Source organism: Rhineura floridana, chromosome 5 (genome assembly GCF_030035675.1).
Source record: "Rhineura floridana isolate rRhiFlo1 chromosome 5, rRhiFlo1.hap2, whole genome shotgun sequence".
Lineage (NCBI taxonomy): Eukaryota > Metazoa > Chordata > Lepidosauria > Squamata > Rhineuridae > Rhineura > Rhineura floridana.
Window position 1 is genome coordinate 86,226,754 of NC_084484.1, and position 26,381 is coordinate 86,253,134.

A 26,381-nucleotide genomic window follows, 5' to 3' on the forward strand; every position below is an offset into this window, starting at 1 on the left:
ATTTGTGTTCACTTCATTCACTCCTTTAACTCTTATTATATTTGCTGTGTTTGCATACCCTTGTTTACTTTGTCCTGCCCCTCTCTTTGGATGCCTAAACTGTATTTCTAAAAGCTCAACTCAAGTTTTAAGTTACTGCAATGCTAGAAATTTGGGGACTGAAGGAAAATTTCATTAGAGGAGGACAATTATCATGGGGGAAGATGCTCTCATTTGCCCCCCCCCCAATTGCTACACCCCTGGGGAAATCCCACAGTTCTCTGGAACTATTTTTTGTTTGAAATATCCAGAAAAGTGGTGACAAAAAATGATCAACAGTAACATTTATGTCAATCTAACCTTGATAGCCCCTCAAATGTTCCCCCAAATGTACACATGATGACTCAGAACAAGCGTTTATAAGAAAAAACAAAAAAGAGAAACTAAATTTTACAAGGCCTAGAGAAGTCACATGCTTGCTGAAGCTTATCAGTAAAATACGTGCTTGTAAGCTGCTGCTGTAATGGCTAACTGGAATGCAGATATGGGTGGAGAAATTAATATGCCGTGTGCATAAGAAGTGGAGAGCATAGTTAGAGGATCAACCAATGGAAAGGTGACAGGTTGGCACTAAGGGGACAATTAGAATGTGCCATGAATCTACAGTGTTCAGTGTGGTGTACTCTCTAGTAAGTTTGCATAATATGGTGGTCTTAGGCTACAATCCAATACGTGTCTACTCAGCTCCATTAGGTTCAATGGAACTTACTCCCAGGTAAGTGTGTATTAGATTGCAGCCTTAATGAGTAAGTGTGCTTTAGTCACATGCGGACTAATGCCTTCTAAATAAATTGGGTTGAATCCAGACAACAGCACAATTCCATACATATCTACTCAGAAGTAAGTCCAAGTGAATTCAATAGGACTTACACACAGGAAATAGTTTTAGGACTGCAGTTTAAGTTTGCTGAACGTACGTTAAGCCCCATTAAAATCAATGGGACAATCTAGTGGTGGCTAAACTTAAAACAGTTCAGTTGGAATGAAGTGCAACTAACTTAGTTCTGGATCTAACCTTAGAATAATACAATTTCACTTTTGACCCAATATTTTTATGTGTACAATTGTAGATTTATTTTACTGGATATTATGATATCCCATGTTTGCTTTATTTACAACATTTAACAAAATAATAATAGAAAAATCCATGCCAAAATAAAACAATAAAATTTGGCACAGTATATTATGAATATAAACAAAAACACATTATGAGAAGCTATAGATGTTTTGATTGTTCATGAGCTTTTTTAAAAAAAAATTCACAGATATACACAGAGAGTTACTAACAAAGTTCCTTAAACTCTTTATAAAATAATCAGAGATCCTTTATTTTGTTTTTATTAGAAATGAACTTGAAATATCAGAAATAAAATATAATTGCTATGTTAGCCTACCTCTTTTTTTTCTCTGCCAGCTGTCTGCAGACTTCCTTCCACCGAAAATTCAGGATCCCCAGTTTTTCCTTCAACACACTGGCATCTACTGTTGATGACTGCTCAATAATTTCCTCCCCAGTTGTGTTCAGTGTCCTGACAACAGCTTGCTGTCTCCCAATGCCATCCTGGAGGTCCTACAAGATACCAAATAATCTGATAAAAATGGAGAGCAATGACCTTCTGCTCAGTCACAGATCAAAATGTGCTATGTCAGAGGCAAGTACAGTGGACAAAGGACCATGGACACCCTATTAAATCCAAATGTTTCAACAAAAATAGGTTCCTTTTATATTACCATACCATGAACCCTTTTCTGTATGATCCCTTTTCTCCCCTTTTTAAAAATCAGTTTAATATTATGCCCAGTGCTTTTGGTAAAAAACGAGGTGCCGGTACTCAAACTTTGATAAAAGTGCTATGGGTGCCAGTGCCCAGTGGTTGCTATAGGCAGCCAAAAAAGAGGTGCTGGTACTCTGTACCAGTGAGAACTATCACAGCAAAAAAGGCCTGGCTATGTTACATAATGATTCGTCACTTAGGCTACAATAAAATATGGCATACTTGTACAATTATTCCACAAAGTCAGCATCACACTTTACCAGTGTTTTACTTCATGCACTGGCCCATACTCAAGTAACAATTTTAAACCAGCATTCTTTGGCCCAGATATACATTGTTCTAACATGCAGGTACTGCACACAAATGAGTTAATATTCAGGAAAGTATTTTTTGAAATGAGATACTACCTGCATGGAGCACCTATATGGGTACTGTAAGTGCTGTGCCATAGCCACATCTAACAACCTTATTTTTATTAACTATTATTAGGGGGCAGGCACTTTGAGTGTGTTATTATTGATTTTAAATGTTGTGTTTATGTGAATTTCCATGAATTGCATTGTTGCAAGAAACTTTGACTTTTGCAGAAAGCAACAAAAATTAAGAAAAATAAATAGTACTAAATTATTATTATTGTATCATGTGAGTATAGTTTTCTGTCCATGCTAGAATACTACACAGGGTTCCCCCCCCTTTTGTTTTATGACTGCCGTTTGCATAGCAAACCCCTTTAAAAGGCCATGTGTCTCACAGATTGCACCATGGATTACATCATGATCACCAGTGATTTGATAACTGGTGATGGAATTCCACCTTCAGCTTCTGGACCAAATTCAGTGCCCTTCCCTGCAGTTAACCACCACTATTAATAAAGGCCAGAGCCTTCTCCAGGAAACTGCTCTCCTTCTTGTTGGTGTGAGTGGGAAAATATAACAAAAGATAAATGACAAAGAAATGATGGATTAATGGTTATGCTGCATTAACTTGGTTTTAGTTATGTAAGGGGGTAGCCATACAGTCTGTTGCTACAAAAATAACAGAGAATCTTTCTGGCACCTCAGGGAGTAATCCAAACCCAAGATCCACTGGGATTAAGGGTGGTGGTGGAACAGTTGGACCTCTGGCTGAACCTGCGCTCAGCAGGGGCTACACCAGCTGAAGTCCCCATCGTGGCTCAGTTGAAGACACAGCAATGTAACTCCTCCATCCTGGCTCAGCTGGGTCAGCCAAGGCTGGGGACAGTCCTGAAAAAGGGGCATGCCGGGGGTATGGCAGGGGCAGGATGGCAAGGGGAGACTTACCCCTTTCCAAACTCCTTTCAGCTTGGTCACATGACCTAGGAACCCAGCAGAAGTTACACTGGCAAAAAGGTGTTGGGATAAGCAAGCTTGCATGCTTTTAATAGTGAGATGTCCCTTCTAGCCAGAATTTAGGGACACCTCTGTGCTTGTTTACTGTAATATAACTTCCTGTTGAGCAGGTGGATTTTTTCCATTATCTTCCTCTTCCTTTGTTAAGAGAGTTGTTATTATCTTTTGCATATCTTCCATTAAACCACTGGAGAGAGAAGGCTCCACAGGTTTCTCCAGAGCTTGGAAGATTACTTTTAAAAACTAATAAATTACAGTTACAATTACATGGCCCCAAAAAGTAATAATTACCATTACAATTGCAATTGCTTTGAAAGTAACTGATTGCTTTACTTTTTCTCAAAAGTAATCACTATAATTACATTTCAGTTACTTTTAAAAAAAATGCCTACAACATGCTGGCCTTGGCTGCTGCACATTTAAACAACATTAAAAATAAACACATACATGCAAAGGTAGAAGAATAATTCTTTTTATCCATAAGATAGCAATGGTGGTCTCTCCTCTGGTAAGGGAGGTGGGGAGTAGGGTTGCCAGGTCAGAAGCAACCCAAAACCTGAGGTTTGAGGGGCAGGCCCTAGTGATGTCACGGGGCGTGCCCTAGTGATGTCATTAAGCATGATACATTAAGCATCTATCACAGTTGCTTGGAGCATACAATTAAAAAAAATCTGATTGGAAATTAAGATAGAAATCTTAGCTAAAATATGAAGCCTGGGTAGGGAACATTTAATCTAGCCTACTTACTTTCAGCAAGAAGGGTTTAAGTGCCTTCAGGCCAGGCCAGTCATCAGAAGGCCACTGTAGGGACAAAGGAGCTTAGTGTTGTGGAGATGTTAGATGGGAGCTTTGGGGAGTAAAGATGGATGCTCCTGAAGGCTGCAATTCTAAACACACTTACTAAAGGACTAAGCCCCATAGAACTCAACAAGACTGACTTCTAGTAGATATAGTTTGGATTGTGCTGTTGGTAAACCTTGACTAGGGTTCCTCTACAAAGACAGCCATATCCAAGCAGGTTTGGCAACCCCCTGCCTGGAATGCCCTGCCCTTATCTTTTAACATGGCTGCTCCAAACTTCTTTACAGATTTGACCCTTCACTTCAGAAAGAGATCTGAGAAATGAGTAAGAGTAAGAAGTATCTTTTAAAATTGTTCTTTTCAATTCACTCTTGAATGCACATCATACCTAGGGCAGATCCACACCATTCATTTAAAGCACATTCAACACCCATTTGAAGCACATGAATCCCACCACAGAATCATGGGAACTGCAGTTTGTTAAGAGTGGTAAGAACTATAACTGTGAGGGGGAAACGACACTTCCCAGGATTCTCTAGGGGACGTTGCGCACTTTAAATGCGAGTTGGATGTGCTTTAAACGTATTGTGTAAATCCACTTAATAAATTTTGCCTGCATGTAAATTGTTTTAATTTTTCAAAATGGAAATGAGCTATAAACTGTAGTGGGTGACCATGGGCTACTCACGATCTCTCAGCCTATCTGCCCCTCAGGATGAAAACAACAGAGAACCATGACCACCCCAAGGCATACTTAAAATGTAAAGGAAGTATTGTACAACCATAGTGTGAAATCAGATACTTATTGGGACACAGTATGGCAAAATATTTATATAAGCATGACTATCAAAGATGTTTATTATTTATACAACCTGTAAAGATATTTATAGGGCAATCCTATGTTTGTTTACTCAGAAGCAAGTCCCAATGTATTCAATGGGGCTTACTTAACCAGGGAAAACTGTACCCTGAAGTGATAAGGAACTTGTTCTTTTAAGAAGCCTTTTAAGTTGAGACCTTATCCCAGTCTGTGTCTGTGTTAGAATTGCTTTTTAATATGTTTTTAAACCTTTTCTTTTAAAAAAAGTTTTTAAAGATTTTAAAAATGTTCTTAAAGATGTTTTGTTTTAATATATCTTACAGTCTGTTTTTATGATTTTAAAAGTGTTTTTAGTGCTTTTGTTTGCCGCCCTGAGCTCCTACTGGGAGGAAGGGCAGGATATAAATCAAATAATAAATGAATAAACTTCATTCACTCAACCCACAATTCAGAATCATGCCATTTTAAGCTGTTTTGCAACTGTTTATACTTGTTTTATGGTTATTGGTTTTTAAAGTGATTTATTTCTTATTGTGAGCTGCCTTGGTTTCCAATCACCAACCCTACCTCACAGGGTTGTTGGAAAGGACACACACACAGAAAGAGGTGTAAAAATACACCCCATATAATCCTAACCATGTCTACTCAAAAGTAAGTCCTAATGGAGTATTGGATTAAATACTTTCATATTTCATAGCCCAGGCGTCTGACTCTTGCACAGAAAAGAAAAAAAAACTTTAAGCCATATTACTTACACAAACTGCAAAATCTGAAAGCCTCCATTTTCTGATGTTGAAATTGAGCTTAGGCATGCCTGGATCAAGAAGTCACAACCTGGCTTCATTTATTGGCTACAATCCTGAAAGGGCGGGGTTAGAGCCAGAGCTTGAACAAGTTACTTTTTTAAACTACAACTCCCATCAGCCCCAGCTTCACAAGCTTCTCCAACCTTCCCATAGCTGTGGCCTTGAGGTACCAGTCTCAGACTGATAAGCAGATGTTCTTACTCATTGCCTAATTAATTGGAGTCAGCTGTGGAAACTGACAGTCTCATAGCTTTCTACATGCCCTAATTCAAGCAAAATCTTCCCCCCACAATTCCTTGCCACAGAATCATTTTAGTTAACCACTTTACAAACCAGGCATTCTTGACATCATCAACACTGCTTTGTAAATGATCGCTGTAATTATTTTAGAGGAAAAATTGTAACCAGTGAGGTCAGACAGAAATGAAATGCAGACTGTGAAAATAAAATTAAAGCTTCAGTGTGTTAAATGTATTACAATGACCATATATAAAGCAATATTGATGAAAAGACAAACATCATGTGTATATGTAAAGTTAGGATAAGAAATAATTTTCAAAGTAAAGGGTTTTTTAAAAAACAACTTGCTAGGTAAATGAATATACAAGGTCTAGAAGGGGGGGGTCCCAAACTGTGGTCTGTGGACCACCAGTGATCCACGAGCTTCATTCAGGTGGTCTATAGCACGTCCATGTTAAATATTCATATTGATTTTTAATTGTCATTTTATTGCTGCTTTTGTTTCTTTTTTAAAAAATATTTTTATTATGTTAAAAAAATGATTACAAAATTAAGAATCATTTACAGGTTGAAAGCAGACAAGATCTTCTTTTGTTTCTTAGATTGTATTTTATTGTTTATAATTTGAATTTTATGGAATGCAAATTGTAATATTATATAAAAATAAAATAAGCCATAAAAATCATACAGCATGTAGGAAAGCACATTAAAATGGCTACAACAGGCAGAAAAATCATTAAATGTTCCACAAAGTCCACCAGCAATTTTCAAGTGGTCCATGAGGGAAAAGGTTTGGGAACCACATGTCTGGAACAAACAGCAAAACCTGTAGCCCTTTTAGGCATTCACTGTGAATGTGTGAACAGGACAGTTGAGCTCCACATGGAAGCCCCTCTCCCAATGTCCCTTCACACTCTGAATACCAAGTTTTGAAGAGGGATTCTAAGCACACATGGATGAAAGTGCTTGTTGTCTACCTGTGACTGGGAACTCTGCACGGTTAGAATCCCCCTCATCCTTACAACTCTGTCAGGTAAGTCAGTATTATTATGCCTCATATTGCAGACTGAGAAACTGAGGCCAAGTGATATTGGCTTGTCTGAGGCCACGTAATTAGTCCGTGGGAGAGGTATGATTCCAACCAGAAACTTCCTGATTTGTATCTTAACCATGGTGCTATACCAGCTTTCAAAAGGCTAAAAGTAAGTGCATTTTGATTGGTTTAAAATATTAGAAGCCTCCAGCATTTGCTAATGAGCCTCTTACGTTTGAAAGTGTTTTTTTTTTAATGTTTGCCTCTTTTTCTACTTATAACAGTAAGGGGCAAGAGAGTCCAGCAATCATCTCAATGCCTTTGTTCAAGTCTTCAAAACAGTTTGCAGTTTTAAAAATACCTTCACTGCAGTTTCCTCTTTGCTGATGTTAGTTCATTAGTTCTTTGCCTTGCTGAATTGACACTTCAGAATGCAGTGTGTCCTGTCAAAAAATGCTGCCTCTAAAAGAGCCAGCTCAGTAAAGCATAAGGAACGGTGAAGTAATGGCAATAGTGACAACTGTATTATAACAATACGAATCAAAGGTTTTAAATGCAGATGCCTCCAATAGGGAAAAGGGCTGGGACGAAATCATGAACAAGGGACTCCTATACATGACTATTTTTCAATGTTAAGATAATAAGGGTGGCATATGTGATAAGTTTTATAATGAATGTGGTAAATTTTAGAATGTTCTCATGTAAATAATTAGACTCTGTTCATGTAGATTAATAGCCCCTTAAATCTCCAATTATATTCTCAATGAAAATAGTACGGAAAAGTTTTTTTGTTTCCTTTCAGTGCATACTTCTAGATGAACTTGGGGTTCATATTCGTATTTGTGATAGAACAAAGTGAGGAGGAGACATTATTCTAAATTAATTAAAGATGTTATCTTTTAAACATGGTATCAAAAAGACATGATCTTTAGAGTGAGCCTGATGGGCAGAGCACCTTCTCTTCTTATAACATTTCCAGTAAAGGATAAGGTTGTCTGTATCTTCTATTTCATTATTCCAATGCTTGATAAATAAACTAAATTTTCAGTGTAGCAATAACTCATGATCTTCCTTCTCTAACAATCCAACCTATAGGAAGCCACCATAATTTACAACAGGGTAAATTATGCCAATGTGACTACCTGTATTCCAAACTCCATTCAAGAGTGGGGCTACTTTGGCTGGGCTAGCCAAAGCCCAGCAGAGGAAAAACTCTTGAAAACAGAGTTTGACTTACACTACCCTTTTTTCCAGTGTGAGTTCATCTGGGCTGCCAGGTCCTGTGACTGAGTTGAAAGAGGTTTGGAATACATAAGTCTCTCCACAATGCCCCCCAGAGTGCCACTTTTTTGGGATTTATCCCAGTGTAAGTCCTGCCACCTTAAGTTCCACTGGCTGAGCCGGGTTGAGGAGTCACACCACCGTAGCCCTGGCTGAGCCCTAACTTGCTCATCCTAACAGATCTTGGATTTGGATTGTTAGTCACCCTTATTTCCTTCATGAATATGCATACATTAATCTCATCCTGTATAACAATAATACTAAACACCAGTATTACTAGTAGTGATCGAGATAAGTGAAGCTGAGGGGTTCTAATGTGTGGATGAGATGGCAGTGTAGGGACACGTCATAGAGGCTTGTTAGCCACTGGGGAATATTTTAGGACAAACCAGGTCTGTACCAAAGGGATGGGCTGTACTTGGATCAGACTCCTGGCACTTAACATCAAAAAGGCAGCAGAGCAACTTTTAAATTGACCCCTGGGGAAAGCTCTCATGAACTGGGGAGGGTCTGGGGATGAATCAGCCCTAGGTGATGAGGATGAAAATGTTTTCTGATTGCCCAAATGGGGACAGGGAGCAAGTAGGCCAAGATGGGAGAAACAGAATGTTTGGTTTTAGAGGAGGGCGCAGATACAATGGTTATAACAGAAGCCTGGTAGAATGGAGAGAACCAGAGAGATATCTCCATCCCTCACTGGTGACTTCTATAGGAAGAGCAAGGAAAGGCATCCTGAAGGCAGTATTACTCTGTACATCAAAGAGGGCAAAGTGTAAAAAATTAAACATATAAAAAGGGGAAGACTCAGTCTATGGGTGACAACACCAGACCCCCAAGGTAAATAAGTATCGAGGACATTCTATCACCCGTGAAGAAAATGTTCAGAGTGATCCTGAGCGGGAGAACTAAATCAGGAAGCCATCCAAAACAGAAGTGTTCTACTAATGAGTGGCTTCAGTGACCCTTACATAGACTGGGTAATGCATGTTCCAGTTATGAAAATAAGTAAAATAGCTAGATACCCTAAGTAACTATGCCCTAGGACAGCAGTCCATGGAATTGCCATTGGATTATTCTTAAGTGATGCCCAGGGTCTAGTACAAGATTTATTTATTTATTAAAAAATCTAGACTGTTTTTCATGCTTATGGATACCACTGAGGTATACAATAGGCATGTATAAAATGTAACATGCCACAAAAATACAATAGAATAGAAAAAATAAGACAGATGATAAAACAATCAGAGCAGACTAAAATAACCAACTTTAAAATACATAGACAAACAGACAAGTTTTGACCTGGTAAATGATTACAAAGTCAGTGCCAGTCGTGCTCCTTTGGGGAGGTAATTCTAAAGATAGGGCACCTCCACAGAGAAGTTTCTACTGTTGACACATAAACATCATTTGTGAAAGGTACATGGGGAAGAACCTCTTCTGTAGTACTTAAAACGCAGGTGCTTGGTAAGAGAGGAGCTTTTCAGGAATTTGGGTCCAAGCCATACAGGACTTTAAAACTTGGGCATCAGAATCTTGAACTGAGCTCAGAAGCATTCTAACCCCTTCAGAAGCACTTTAATGTGATTCTACCTGTCTGCAGCGGTTAAAATTCTGGTAAAAAATATTCAGCACTAATTGAAGCTTTCACATCATCTCAAAGAGCAACCCCACATACAATGAATAGAGGTTAATGGAACATGGATTAGCATAGCAAGTCTGTCCTTGTCCAGGAATACTTGCAGCTGGTGAACCAGCTGAAACTGGCAAAATATATTATGTGCCAGCAACACTGCCTGGACCTGCAATGACCATGCTGGATCCAGAAGTACCCCCAAGGTACATGCACCTGCTCTTTCAGAGGGAGTACAACCCCACCTAGAACTGGTTGTACACCTAATTCCTGGACCCCCTACCCGCAGCACATTAGTCTTTTCAGGATTTAATATCAGTTTACTGGCTGTCATTAAGCCCATTAACAAATCCATGAACTGGTTCAGCCTGAGATAAATGACAGTAAGAAATAGAACTGAGGGTCATCAGTATGCTTATCAGCATGCACCTCACCCCAGACTTCCAGATGACCTCACTCAGTAGCTTCAGATACTTGTTAGAGAGAATGAGGAACAACATGAAATCATGTGGAACTCCACAGCACAAATGCCATGGATTGAAACCCCCCAAATCCACTTCCTGAAAATGGCCCTGCAGTTAGGAGCGGAACCACAAGATCTCCACATCCCCAATTCACACACCATAAAGCTGATCCAGAAAGATACCATAGCTGGTGGTACTAAAGTCACAGGGAAATCAAGAAGAATCAACAGGGTCATATTCTCTCTGTCTCTCTCCTAACAAAAGACATCCATCAGGGTGCCCAATCTGTCTCAGTGCCAAACCCAGCCCTCAGGGCCGGTCCCAGGGCCCTTGGGCACCAGCCTGCCCTGGGCCCTGGCACATGCACACCCCACCTACCTACCTACCTACCTACCTAGCGGGAAGGAGGGGGAAGAGGAGGGGCAGGAGGTTGGGTGAGCGAGCGGGTGGGGGCAGGCAAGCGGGCAGGGGGGCGAGTGGACAGGCGAGCAAGCAGGTTGGAAGGTCAATGAGCAAGCGGGGGGAATGGCGACCAGGGGGGAAGGCCAACGAGCGAGTGAGCAGGCATGGGTGGCCCATGGGAGGGCAGACAGCTCCCTTCTTGCGATCTGCAGCAGGGACCGTTCAGGGGCCTCTGTGGGCCAAGGCCTCACCTGACCACCCTTTGGCGCTTGCCCTGCCAGCTCTGATCCCAGATTAAAATTGATAATCCAGCCGATGGGTCAAATCCCTATCTCCCCCACTCTCCATGACCCAGGTTTCACAGCTGAGCCTGTCAATCACCTGACATTTTTTCCTGAAATTAAACCATATGGGCTCAAGCACATTATGTGTGGCTCTTTGAAAGCTCTGTCAATTAGTTCATTGTTTCAGCATGCATAGAGTCATGCACAGTGTTTGAAGCCTCAGCAATCAGGTGATTGTTGGGGCTTGCCTAGAGTCCTGCACGGTTTTTTGAACCTGATTTTTGGTGCTTCAAACCTTTTTTTGCCTAGCTGCATCTATACTTTCTGACAACAGCTGTAGAGCAAGTAGGTGTGACTTGCGTCGAGGTGTGACAGGTTCTCAGGCCACAAGTTTTGCATTGCTGATCTAGATAATCTGCTTCATCTAAAAGTGCTTGGAGTTGAACCACCACCATCCTCTCAGGCACTTTACATGGGCTTTGCAGGTGTCAAAGAGACGTAAAACTGAGTGCCATCTGCATAGCGCATACTGAAGGCATGTAGCTCAAAATTCCAGATGTGTTCACCAAGCAGCTTTATGTCAATGCTAAAAAGCATAGGAAACAAAAGAGAACCTTGTGGTAACAGCAGTCATGATTATGGACTTTAAACTGTTATACTATACCTTCTTTCAGGTTTAGTTCTCTTAGCACAAACTCTAGTCTAAGGAATTAGCAGACAGCAGGAAATTAGAGTTTACAGTTGAAGAATGAGTGGGACAGTACCATTAGAAAAGACTAGTGAAATTGGATGCCTGCCAAACCAATTTACTCACCATTACTTTTTTCTTCTTTGTTTGGCACAAGCTGAACTTTAAAAAAAGTAGATTACTTTTTACCAGAGCTTGGAAGATTACTTTTAAAAAGTAATAAATTACAGTTACAGTTACATGGTCCCAAAAAAAGTCGTAATTACCGTTACAATTACAATTGCTCTGAAAGTAACTGATTACTTTACTTTTACTCAAAAGTAATTGCTACAATTACATTTTAGTTACTTTTTTTTAAAAATGCCTACAAGGTGCTTGCCTTGGCTGCTGCACATCTAAGTAGCCTAAAACAACATTAAAAATAAGCACGCACACACAGAGGGTAGCAGAATAATTTTTTTATCCGTAAGATTAACAGAATGGCATAACAGAATCTCACATCTCCTCACCCCACCCCCAGCAATAATGATACTCCAACACACATATTTTGTATATATATATATATATATATATTGCCTCCAGCTCTTTTCTCCTTCCACTCCTGTCAATTTTTAAACAATTGTTTTCTCCACGCCGTCTCGCTCTCCACCTCCTCCCTCATTGCCTCCTAAGCACCCACAGAGCATGAAGGAAGAACAACGCTGCACAGAAGCCCAATTTGAAGCACATGATTTTTATTCACAAATCAGAGGAGCAGAAGACTTCCCCTGCTCCCCCCCCCAAGTAATGCACAAAAGTAATGCTGGAAACATTACAGTTACTCCTCAAAAGTAATGAAGTTACTACTCGTTCTATTACCAGCAAAATGTAATGAAGTTACCCACTCGTTACTCAAAAAAGTAATAAATTACAAGTAATTTGTTACTTGTAACTAGTTACTTCCAAGCTCTGCTTTTTACCACAGAGATGTTGAGGTTCCCTGATACAATAGTATGTATGTGTGTGTGTGTGGTTTCTTTTAACTGTATTCAGGTGGAATCTAAACTTTAGAAACATAAACCTAGCTACAATATTCTCTCACTTACAAAGCACTTTATACTGCTTTTTAAAAAAAGAAGTACATTAGCATCTATGCTTTAAATTGCATAGTCGTTCAGATTACAGGAGTGAGATATTTATCCAGGCATAACTTTGATGCCCAGTTACAATTAAACATCTATGTAAATGATATCCCATCAACATCAGTACTAAAATTGTGAAAATTAATGCTGTTACGGTATCAAATCAATTCATAATGATGAAATAATTTAGCCTTAAACACTTTCTAGCTCAGGGCAGTTTCTTATAAGAAGTAAATCAAGCCAGTATACATTGCCTAACTTGTACCACAACAGCCTAATACACAGCAATATGGCAGTGGGAAGGAATAAATGGAGATTTAAACTTTAAAAACAAAAGCCAACTGTACTTAGGCAACTTTCTAATACTGTACATATGCAGGAACTAATATTTTTGTAAGCCTAAACTCTGATCTATGAATAATACATGTGAATGTGAAGTGGTTTAAAAGTGAATATAGGGTAAATGATTTAAGCAAATGTGAAAGGAAAAGAAAAAAAGTCTTATTTTGACATGAATGTAAAGTACCAGTTTTATTTCCAATTCAAAAAGAGGATAATTGGTACAACTGGAAAAAATAGTGTCCACGAGATCCTCAAAATTACATTTTAGCAACAATATTAGATGAACACACAAAGTACATGTCACCGTTGAGGTGTAATTGCAACAGACACGCTACTCCTTTGTGGTTGGATTTCATGTAGCATTGCAGCATAAAACCATTAATCACATAAGTTGCCTAATTACACAATTACTCTCCATACCAGTATCAGCATCTTAGTGGAGTTATAGTCACATGATCTAGAAAACAAGCATTATTCGTGGTTTCTTCACTATTCTGAACAACTTCAAATTATTTCAGTTCTGGGATTTAAAAAACCAAAGCTAGCACCAAACCTTATGCACCTTGATAGCATCCTATTCATTAGTTGCCTTTTTTTGCACAGCACTGCTGTTCTTTCTTCTGGTGCTGTGATTCTGATTCTTGGGGAGTGAGGCGGATTGCTTTGTCCTCATTTTTTATTACTTTGTCTGAGAAGTGTTATTGCTATTTATATTTATTGGTTGCATTTTTGCACTTAAGTGCTTTAAAGTTTAGGCTCTTTGGCTACAGACCCAAGGTACTTCCAGATGGAGGCTTAAAACTGTAAATGGGTTGCTGAGATATTGCAAATGGGCCATTGGCAACAATTTTGTTTTAACTTACTGGATTTCCCACTTAAAGGGTAAAACCAGATTAATGAGGAAAAAAACACGGGCTAGCATTTTGATGACAACAACATTGCGTGGACGCAGCAAAAAAAATCCATTCATGAGAAGCTCTGATCTCATAAATGGCTGCCTTGAAGCACTCAATATCTCACAACTCAGACTCCAACCTGGGTCTTCCTGCCTCTCACATATAAGAATGCACAGAGGTGCTTGCTTGTACTTTGGTTAGTTGTGTTGTTCCAGTAAAAACTCCTGCTTGGCCTTAAGGTAGGGCAAAACCAATTTGTAGGAGGGCAGGACTACTCCATTACCTGTAGACTAAGAAAAAGAAGGGCTCATCAAAGGATTCAAGGATAGCATGCTACCAAAGTTGATGAAAGCAAGGTAATTCTCTTGCCTTTTGCCCCCCTCGACTTCCAAAGGCCTCTTCTTATTTGTTATGTATTTTGCAAGGCACAGTTAGATTCTGCCCTTCCTCCCATCCCCTCTACCACCAGGAACAATCCAAAAGCCTGGGTATGAGAACATTTCTCAGATTCTATTATAAGATAAGTACATCAGTTAATATCTCACCAAGTTTTTATCACATTTACACTTGTAATTTTTTTCAGTGGAGCTGTCATGTCAATTGACAATTCCCATTATTTCCAGTGGACCTCCAGATAAGTTGTTAAGCCCAATTCCAGCCTTTCCCAACCAGTGTGCCTCCAGATGTTGTTGGACCACAACTCCCATCAGCCTCAGCCAGCATTGCCAATGGTCAGGAAGATGGGAGTTGTGGTCCAACAACATCTGGAGGCACACTGGTTGGGAAAGGCTGCCCTATTCTTTTCAGTGAGCATGTTTGTCATTCATTTTAATATGTTCCCTGCCCGCGTGGTACTCTGAAAAACACATTTTGGGTACTAAGGGGAAGGGAGTTTGAGTTTACTGAGAAGGGGCACAGGATGAGTCAGATGGGCAGAAGAGCAAAGGGCTTCATGCCCTCATGCTGAAGAAACAAGCTGAATAAACTTTACTGGTGGGAAAATTTGAGTTCACTGGTGTAGAATTTTATTTATTTTATTTATTTATTTGTTTCATTTTTAAACCGCCCATAGCGAATAGCTCTCTGGGCGGTGTACAAAAGGATTAAAATACAAAATATCATAATAAAAACAGCTGAACAATAATAAACACAAACAGAAACCACAGAAATATAAAAATAAACATATTAAAATGCCTGGGAGCATAGCCAGGTCTTAACCTGGCGCCGAAAAGATAGCAGCGTAGGCGCCAGGTGTATTTCTTCGGGGAGGCTATTCCACAATTCAGGGGCCACTACAGAAAAGGCCCTAGATCGTGTAACTGTCCTCCGGGCTTCCCGATGGGTTGGTACCCGGAGGAGGGCCTTAGCTGCTGAGCGAAGTGACCGGGTAGGTTCATAGTGGGAGAGGCGTTCCACAAGATATTGCGGTCCCACGCCATGTAAGGCTTTATAGGTCATGACCAGCACCTTGAATCTGGCTCGGAAACAGATGGGTAGCCAGTGCAAATGGGCCAGAACAGGTGTTATATGTGCTGACCGGCTGGTCCTTGTCAGCAGTCTGGCTGCTGCATTTTGCACTAGCTGAAGTTTCCGAACTGTCTTCAGGGGCAGCCCAACGTAGAGCGCATTACAGTAATCCAACCTAGAAGTTACCAGAGCATGAACAACTGAGGCGAGGTCATCCCTGTCAAGATAGGGGCGTAGCTGGGCTACCAACCGAACGTGGTAGAACGCATTCCTTGCCACTGAGGCCACTTGCGCCTCAAGAGACAAGGAAGGATCGAAAAGCACCCCCAGACTACGAACCTGTTCCTTCAAGGGGAGTGTAACCCCATCTAGAACAGGGTAAACATCCACCATCTGAACAGGGAAGGCATTCACCAACAGTGTCTCGGTCTTGTCTGGATTGAGTCTCAGTTTATTAGCTCTCATCCAGTCCATTATCGTGGTCAGGCAGTGGTTTAGCACATCCACAGACTCACCTGTAGAGGATGAAAAGGAGAAATAGAGCTGCGTGTCATCAGCGTACTGGTGGGAACGCACTCCAAAACTCCTGATGACGGCACCCAGAGGCTGCATGTAGATGTTAAAAAGCATGGGAGACAAAACCAACCCCTGAGGGACTCCACAATGGAGAGTCCAAGGTGTCGAGCAATGTTCCCCAAGTACTACCTTCTGGTGACGATCCGCAAAGTAGGAGTGGAACCACTGCCAAGCAGTGCCTCCAACTCCCAACTCCGCGAGTCTCCCCAGAAGGATACCATGGTCGATGGTATCAAACGCCGCTGAGAGATCAAGGAGAATGAACACACTCCCTCTGTCCCTCTCCCGACAAAGGTCATCGTACAGGGCGACCAAGGCTGTTTCAGTGCCAAAACCAGGCCTAAAACCGGATTGAAACGGATCCAGATAATCGGTCTCATCCAAGAGCGCCTGGAGCTGACCGGCAACCACCCGCTCCAGAACCTTGCCCAAAAAGGGGACATTCGCCACCGGTCTATAGTTGTTCAGGTCATCTGGTTCTAAGGAAGGTTTCTTTAAAAGAGGTCTTACTACTGCCTCCTTGAGGATACTAGGGACTACTCCCTCACTCAAGGAGGCATTTATCACTTCCTTAGCCGAGCCGGTGGTACCAGTCCTACTAGCCTTCACTAGCCAAGATGGACAAGGATCTAGCACAGACGTGGTCGCCCGCACCATTCCAAGCACCTTGTCCACTTCCTCAAGCTGCACCAACTGAAACTCATCCAATAATGAAGGACAAGACCGTGCTCTGGACACTTCAGTGGATTCAACTGTCATAACATCAGAGTCTAGGTCCCTACGGATGCATGCGATTTTATTTTGGAAGTGCCCTGCAATGTCGTTACAGCGAGCTTCAGATGTTTCAATGGTATCTTGAGGACCTGAATGTAAGAGTCCTCTTACAACCCTAAAAAGCTCTGCTGGGTGGCAAAGAGATGTCCTAATAGAAGCAGCGAAGTAAGACTTCTTCGCCGCCCTTACCGCTTTTATGTACGACTTAGTAGAGACACTTACCAAAGCATAATTGCATCCGTCTGGAGTTCGTCTCCATCTGCACTCCAGCCTCCTTCTCTCTTGCTTCATTGTTCTCAGCTCCGGGGTATACCACGGAGCTGTATGAGCTCTGCAACGAAGAGGGCGCGCAGGAGCGATCGTGTCAATAGCCCGGGTCATCTCCGTATTCCACAGTTCGACCAAGGCCTCAACAGGAGCGCCAGTACTATCAGCCGGAAAAACTCCCAGAGCCCTCTGAAAACCAGTAGGATCCATGAGTCTCCGGGAGCGGACCAACTTAATAGGTCCTCCACCCTTGCAGAGGGAAAGAGTCGTCGTAAGTCTAAAACTCAGCAGGCGATGATCTGTCCATGACAATGGGGTAGATGAAAAACACCCCACCTCCAGATCACCATCTCCATGACCAGTGGCGAAGATCAAATCAAGAGTGTGACCCAACACATGCATTGGGCCAGTAACAAATTGAGACAGCCCCATGGTTGTCATGGAGGCCATGAAGTCCTGAGCCGCCCCAGATAAGATAGCCTCGGCATGAACGTTGAAGTCCCCCAACACCACAAGTTTGGGGGACCTCAACAACACCTCCGAGACCATCTCTGTCAGCTCAGCTAGGGAAGCTGTTGGGCAGCAAGGTGGACGGTGGAATTAATGACGGCTGATGGGGAAAATCCCCACTACATCATATGTTTAAAAATGCCCTGAGCAAAAACATTTCTTAAGCAACACAGGTGTGTGGAGCAGGTATCAGGTAGTCAGTGTTATAAACTTCCACAGCATAGCAGATCATAAAACTAGAATGTTAGTCACACATTTTAAATTTACAACCATTTACAATGGCTAAAAGTGGTCAAATAATAACTTTTAATAGGAACAATTTACCTCACGGTGGGAAACAAAACAAAATAAAATTGTTTCAGCGATGTTAAGAGACAATGAGAGTAAACATCACTGGTTGATTTATAGGGATATAAATCTTCCATAATGCATTTAATTGCATAACATTGCATAGATGGAATAGAAGGAGGGAAATTATTCCTGATCACAGATGGTGATCAGCTTATACTGGAAACAGGATTGATAGTCCTTGTAATTTTACTTTAACTAATGTACTGTAACCACAGATGGCATTCAGATTCATATAAAAATATAATTTCTCAGTGAAGCACTGCAAGTTTTTAAAAGGCAGTTCCATGCCTTCTTTTGCATTTGTGCAAAGAATTACCAGTTGATAGAAGCATATACAAACAACTGCCTGGACAAGAGGTTACTGTAAGGACAGAATATGGAGAAACATATTGGTCCCCCATTGTAAAGGGTGTGAGACAGGGGTGTATTTTATCACCCTATTTGTTTAATCTATACGCTGAACATATCATACAGAAAGCGGGATTGGACCAAGATGAAGGAGGTGTGAAAATTGGAGGGATAAATACCAAACATTTAAGATATACAGATGATACCATACCACTAGCAGAAACTAGTAATGATTTGAAACAAATGCTGATGAACTTTGAAGAGGAAAGCACAAAAGCAGGACTACAGCTGAATGTCAACAAAACTAAAGTAATGACAACAGAAGATTTATGTAACTTTAAAGTTGACAGTGAAGACACTGAACTTGTCAAGGATTATCAATACCTCGGCACAGTCATTAACCGAAATGGAGACAATAGTCAAGAAATCAGAAGAAGGCTTGGACTGGGGAGGGCAGCTATGAGTGAACTAGAAAAGGTCCTCAAATGCAAAGATGTATCACTGAACACTAAAGCCGGGAACGTTCAGACCATGGCATTCCCAATCTCTATATATGGATGTGAAAGTTGGACAGCAAAAAAAGTGGATAAGAGAAAAAGGAACTCATTTGAAATGTGGTGTTGGAGGAGAGATGTGCAGATACCATGGACCACAAAAAAGACAAATAATTAGGTGTTAGAACAAATTAAACCAGAACTATCGCTAGAAGCTAAAATAATGAAACTGAGGTTATCATACTTTGGACACATAATGAGAAGACAGGATTCACTAGAAAAGACAATAATGCTGGGGAAAACAGAAGGGGGTAGAAAAAGAGGAAGACCAAACAAGAGATGGATTGATTCCATAAAGGAAGCCACAGACCTGAATTTACAAGATCTGAACAGGGTGGTTTATAACAGATGCTCTTGGAGGTCACTGATTCATAGGGTTGCCATAAGTCATAATCAACTTGAAGGCATAACAACAACAACAACAACAACAACTTAATTTGTTCACCTATGGAAAAAATAAAAGAACAAACCCTAACAATGTTTATTTGTTTGCTGTTAGGCCTTCATGTGTCTGCTATAGTTGGCCTCCAGAATTGTCATAGTGGCTTCAGGTCACTGAGAATGGGGGAGAGAGCAAGTATTTAGACATGTACCCATTATTTTCTGTGAGATGGGTAACATTTACACAGCCGGTGCCAGAGGGCAGACAGGTTGGGCCTTGGCCAAGGGCCCCTCCTTAGGGTAGGAGGGCGGCGCTCCCATTCTGTGATCCGCAGCAGCATCAGGTCCTCCAACCCAAATCTGCTGCAGATTGCAGAGAGGGAGCTCCCAGGCACCCACCAATACAGACAGTGTGGGCTTCAATAAGCCTGCCCACATGCCCCATCTACCTCTCCTGTCAGTGTGAATGCTGTGCACACTGTGCGTACCACCACCTTGGTTGAATGGCAAGCATGTGGGCTACATGCACACATCATTCATGCGACACAAGAAGTAGGTAGAGCGCGCAGATGGGCTTATTAGCCCTATGCTGCCTGTATCGGGTGTGTTGCACTATGGCGCCACAGGCCCGGGGCAGGCTGGTGCCCAAGGGCCCAGTCATGTCTGGCACCAGCCCTGGACATTCAACATATCAAATGGAGATTCCCCATTGGCAATCATGCCACATTCCTTCTCCTCCCCCCCAACGTACAACAGGGCAGCTTTGTGCACTTGGATGTTCATGTGAGCCTCAAAAGTCCACAAGGCTCTACATTATGTTGAAACTATAGTGCACATGCATTGTGAATCACATATGTGAAAATAAACAGAATCAAGCTACTACTTTATAAGTATACCCAATTGCTCATGTTTTGCCATTGGTCTGGGTGAAATAGGCATACATATTTAGTAAACAAAACTCAAAACATTGAAACTGCCAAACTTGGCTATTGAAATTAATGGACTTAGTAGAGATGGATAAATTGACATGTTTACTTAGAGAAAAATCGACAGACACATTTCTTAAGGAATGGAAGCCTCTCTTAGACTTTTTGTTGAAAGTTCAAAATAAAATGATGATATTGGGATTTGACGATTAACTAAGATAGCCTATGGAGAAAAGTGATCCTGTATGTATATATTAAGGGACAGGTTTGATATATATTATATACTTATAGCTGATCTGCGACAAATCGGAAGTCAACTATTTTATTTTTTTTCTTTTGTTGTATTGTTATGTTTTTGTTGTTTGACTTTGTTTTGTTTGTCTTTTGAAAAATTTGAATAAAAATTATTAAAAAAAAAAGAAACTGCCAAACTTGCCATTTGCTACTGGTGTTCATTCATTGTTAGTAATTAACTTATTACATGGAATATTTCCCATCTTCACATCACTTACAGTACAGATTTTAAAACAGAACTTTTGTGATAGAAAAATACAAATTATTCTCTGAATCTAGGGCATACACATATAGTTGGCACAATAAACACTGGTTCACATGGGTTAATTTTTTAAAAAAATCACCTTCAATTAGCAAATTAGTTGATTTAAACCACTATATAATCAATTAATGGTTTAATTCCTAACAAGTAATTCTTGGGGGCACATAGATTTCTGTTCATTGTAGAAGAATATAATTTTTCATGAATAGGTTGTATTTTTCTGTCTAAATATGCATATAATTTTTGGCACATTGTCCAAATCACAGAAAGATACTTCATGATTAGACATAAAATATTAATGTAGAAACATCTTCTGTTGCTGTATAGTTGTCACCCAAAATTCATGATTATTAAAATAATACAGCCTCTTTCATTTCTCTTTTATCACAGTTAACCTATGCATACATTTCTGAATAGTTTCATGAATCTCATTTCCTGTTGTTGCTGAATGATATAATATTTTACAGTGAAGCATAATGAGAAACATTTCTACTATCAATCAAATTGATCTTTTATCTTTTTACGGTATCAGCCAAGCATGCTCAAAGGTAATTTATTTTTATTGAAAATCCCTGTAACAACATGATGAAATAATGCAAACAAGCATTTAATGTTTGTCAGTTGCACTTGCTGGCAGTACATTCTTTTTTTGGGGGGGGGGAAACACCCTCATTGCATTTTCTTAAATGTATTTATTATACAGACGGAAATAATAAAGGAACATAAACGTATTATGTAGAGATTTTCAAAATCTGCAGTCATAGATAAGACATCACTCTCCACACTGAAGTTGTTTCCATAATTCTCTCCCTACATTGACTAAAAGAGCAAAGTTGCAGTAATCAGGATCTATACCCTAATACAGCAATGCAGTTTTGATGCCAGTGTGCCATGACATGTTTATCCGTCTTACTAATTATTACATGAATTTCTGATATAAACTAATTATTTTTGAAAATTATTAAAATGAAAGGAAGAGAAAGATGAAGCATAGAAAACATTGAAGGGAAGCAAAGAACAAGAAAACGACTGAATATATCTAAGGTAAAAAGATGAACTAAATGCTAAGCAATACTTCAGAGAATTTGCTACCCTTAGGCAAAAACAGCAATAGATGTCAGCATATCTGAAATATCCCTTTATGTTCATAAAATGCCATTCTACTTAGTATTCCTAATTGGCTGTGCATCAGCCACAAATGCAAAGACCAGCCCTACCTTAATCCACATGACACAATTTAGTGAACCATACTAAGGCCCTGTGGAAACATTTTAATCAAGCTAAATTTGTCATGCCCATCAGTGAATGAAAGAAACCAGAGGTCTATATGCAGCAATCACACATTAAATTAGTAGTGTCTACCTACATCCTACAATTATCATTGCAGTAATGTAAAACAATGATATAAATTAATTACAACCACAAATCAATAATATGTAAGGAGAGTAAAAAAGCAAATCAGAATGGCAAAACATGTTAGAGTAATTATTCTAGTTGCATTCTATATCACTACCCTCATCCTCACCAATATAGCATTTTCTTCAGTGCTCAAAGGGCTTCACCTAGACTATCTCAATCGTCCTTCAAACAAGTATGTAAGGTAAACCTATTTTATGTTGATGTTGTGTGGTATTTGCGTTGTAAGCGCTGTTACATTAGAGTATAAGTGGTCAAGAAATCCAAGAACACGACATAGTGTTAAGAGTCCATTTACTCAGGACATTAAGGCTTTACAAGCAGTTTCGTTTTCCCCTCATAGCAAGAGCTCACACAGAAAGCTGCTTCTCCTTCAAGAACAAAAACCCCCACAGAAACCCAGAGAAGCTGGCTGCTCTGCTCCAGCCCTTATCTCCCGTTGCCTAGGAACCAGTTGACCTTGACAGCCTGCAAGTTCCTACAAAGACATAACAAAAACTCTTCCTTGCTCCAAGCTTTCAGACTTGATGAAAAATAACCAGAGGTAGTATTGCCTATGGGTCAACAGTTCCCACCTTTTCATCAAGCCTGCACAATACAAGTACATTTCAACAGTACATTTCTACAATACAATACATATACATAGGCATCCAATAATACATTTCAATACATTGCAGCATACATTACATTTCCAGTTTAATCAAACTTTGGTTGTACACAAGTCAGGTATAACGTTTCTGCATCCATCTCCACAACTTGGTGCATACCTGGGCTGCTGACTACACCTACAGTAAATCTGTCAGGAGGTTTCCCAATGTTAGCTCTCTCAGAGCGCCTTAAAAGAACTGGAGCTTCGGCTCCCACTGCACCACCTGAACTTGTTCCTGGCATGGCTTGCTCAGAATACATCATATCGTCAGCTTTACGTTTCTTTGTTTTACGTTTGCCCCATATCAGTTCATTTAATGCATCCTTCAGTGGAATATCTGTTCCTTCCACTTTCACCCCTTGTTTAGGTGTAGGTGTTGATGTTGGAGTTTCATCTGAACCATTGAGAATAACTGTTTGCTTTTGATCCCAAGGCTTGTCTGAGACTCTAATGCTTCTGCTCAGAACAACTTGCTGTGTTTGTGGAATCCACACTCTGTAATATGCATTCTGAAAACCCAGCACAAATCCTTCCTGTGCTCTGGGTGCTAGTTTGCCACGTCTTTTTCCCTGTGGAATGTGAACCCAACATCTGGCTCCGAACCTTTCAATGTGCTGCACCCTCGGCTTTCTCCCAGTGAGTTTCTTGTATGGTGACATCCCAAGTGCACTGTGCAACACCCTGTTGTGTATGTAATTCGCATACAGAATACATTCTCTCCAGAAAGAGTGTGCTAAACTGGAGTCCCCCAACATGGCTCTCAAAGCTTCCTGAAGCACTCTGTTTTTTTTCTCCGCTATCCCTTTGTCTGATCAAATTGCCTTCACAGTGACATTATGCTGCGTTTGAATTTTCTTGATGAACAGACGCAACTTCTGCTCTGCCTCATCTTTCCTCTTCAGCAAATAAACATGAGTGAATCTCGAGAAGTCATCTACTATGACCATAAAATACCTTGCACCTCCTTGTGAACTGTTTATTGGCCCTGATAAATCAACATGGATTAGCTGGTAAGGAGCGGTTGTCGAGCTTTCCACCTCCCGGTTTATGGGTGCAATAGTATATTTTGCTTTATGGCAGGCATCACAATCCATTATCTGCCCACACTCAGTAAGTTTCATGTTTTCACTAAAACTCGGGGTTTTCTTAATTGTTTCGTAATTTGCATGCCCCAGCCTCTTGTGCCAATCACGCACACAGCCTTTATGTGTCTGTGCTTCAGCATTTAACACAGCACACCCTGCTTGAGTGCTCTTTATTACGAACTGTAAATCCTTCAGGCTCCCTTGCATGCACACTTCACCCCCTCTTTTCACAAAACATTTGTCTCTTTCAAACACCACATTGAACCCAATGTTCACCAATGTTCGGACAGACATGATATTATTAGACAATTCAGGGACATACAATACATCAGAAATTATGCCAATCTTACTCAGTTTCAAGGTCCCTCGCGCCTTGACAGTACGTCTCAATCCATCAGCTAAAAGAACAGAGTCCTGCACCTCTCTTGCCGTGTGAAATAAACTAGGGTCCTTAACAAGTGTATGGGACGCTCCACTGTCACAAATCCAGTCCGTTTCCATTAACTGAGGCTTTTCTGCGCTGACAAAGTTCACACAGCTCTGCTTCCAGCCTCCGTCTCTGTTTCTTTGCTTGACTGCACAGTCTCTTTGAATATGTCCACGCGCTCCGCAAAAATAACAAGTTTTCAGCCGTTGCTGCTCCTGGTAGTTTGCCTGCTTGCTTCTGACAGCTTCCTTCGGCTCGGCCTTTTGCGCCTCCTGTCTCCGCTGCCACTCCTGGGTCAATTTTTCCTCAATAAAACCCACATTCAGGCCCCCATCTGGCATTGCTTCCATTGCCATCACAAAATTATTCCAGCTTCCATCGAGTGAAGCCAGGATAATATAAGTTTTCTGCAGAATACTGTGTTCCACGCCTCGGTCTTCTAATTCAGCAAATAGGCGCCTGAATTCAGTAAGATGCTCACTCATGGTGCACTCATCCTTGAAACACATCTGGTACAGCTTCCTTGCCAGACACAGCTTGGATTCCGCTGTCTGTTGCACATGAAGAGCCTGCAACACGTCCCACATACGTCTGGCTGTGGGTTTATCTCTTACGTGCAGCAGTTGAGAGTCGGATAGAGCCAAGGTAATAAAAGCCTGCGCCTTCTCATCTTTGCACTTCCAGGCCGCTGTTGGTGGTACCGGTGGGGTCCCTTCAATCACATCAAATAAATCTTCTTTTATCAGGAAAGCCCGCATTCTCATCTTCCAGCTGGCGTAATTATTTTCCATAAGTCTTTCCATGGGCATGCCTCCAGACATGTTTACAGCCATCTTCGCTCACCTCTGTCTGGCACAATCAATCACGCTGCTCTCTGGAACTCAGTCTGCAGCTCAGACCACTTACTTCGTTGTAACGCACGCTGGATCTGGGCCCATAACCCTGTTGATGTTGTGCGGTATTTGCGTTGTAAGCACTGTTACATTAGAGTATAAGTGGTCAAGAAATCCAAGAACACGACATAGTGTTAAGAGTCCATTTACTCAGGACATTAAGGCTTTACAAGCAGTTTCGTTTTCCCCTCATAGCAAGAGCTCACACAGAAAGCTGCTTCTCCTTCAAGAACAAAAACCCCCACAGAAACCCAGAGAAGCTGGCTGCTCTGCTCCAGCCCTTATCTCCCGTTGCCTAGGAACCAGTTGACCTTGACAGCCTGCAAGTTCCTACAAAGACATAACAAAAACTCTTTCTTGCTCCAAGCTTTCAGACTTGATGAAAAATAACCAGAGGTAGTATTGCCTATGGGTCAACATTTTATTCCTCACATAGTAATGGAGTCGGATGAAACAGAATTTCTTGCTTAAGGTCACCCAGTTGGTTTATGTGTAGGCTGAAACTTAGACACTCTGTGGGACAGGCATAGGAATATCAGCCACATTCGCAGATAACAGCCAGAAGGTTTGTCCTTGGCTACAGTTCATAGTTAAGAAGGAGGCAGCTTACCCACAATCCCAATTCAGACACCATCGTAAGCCAAACCTTGGTTTAGCTGTAATACTGCACTGAGCTACAAGGACGAGGGATAAGCTGAAGGACCAGGTTTGAGCTCCTCTTCATGAGCCAGCATGTTTGTGAGGTCCCAATAAGTCATAGTTTGGCTTACTGTGATGTGTGAGCCTGGTCACTGAGTCAGAACATTGGCATGTCTTGGTCAGAACATTTGTCTATCTAGGTCAGTACTGTCCTACTGAGAGCACGGAGATGCTGGGGATTGAATCAGGGACCTTCTGCATACATAACAGATGCTCTACCCCTGAACTATAGCTCTTTCCCATGAAAAAAGATCGCTAACAACCATCACTAGCCTCAGTTTGCTAGCATTCAGTCAGTCCTCCATAGCAGCTTAAAATTAATAAAAAACCAAACCTTGGTCTATTGAAAAGCAAACCATAAGTCATGAGTCAGCTATATCACTAACTCAACTATCCACACATGCCTGAGATGTTGTTTGCTAACCACCCACTTGATTAAACATTCCTTCCAAAATGAGAGGCTTGAAAAAGAGCAGTTTCTCAAGTATATATTAAAGGGAATATGGAAGT

The 26,381-nt window shown here is 40.9% G+C and overlaps 1 protein-coding gene across 13 annotated transcripts in view; it reads right to left on the minus strand.

Moving 5' to 3' along the window:
- DMD (dystrophin) overlaps positions 1 to 26,381 on the minus strand; it is a 2,032,119-nt gene that overhangs the window by 727,959 nt on the left and 1,277,779 nt on the right. For 12 of the 13 annotated variants that reach the window (XM_061627388.1, XM_061627390.1, XM_061627384.1 and 9 more), the window contains one exon: positions 1,434 to 1,609. In XM_061627388.1, coding sequence (XP_061483372.1) covers positions 1,434 to 1,609 — 176 coding nt within the window. Of the gene's footprint in view, positions 1 to 1,433; positions 1,610 to 5,560; positions 5,602 to 26,381 lie in introns of those variants that run through there. The other variant, XM_061627392.1, reaches the window with a different exon arrangement.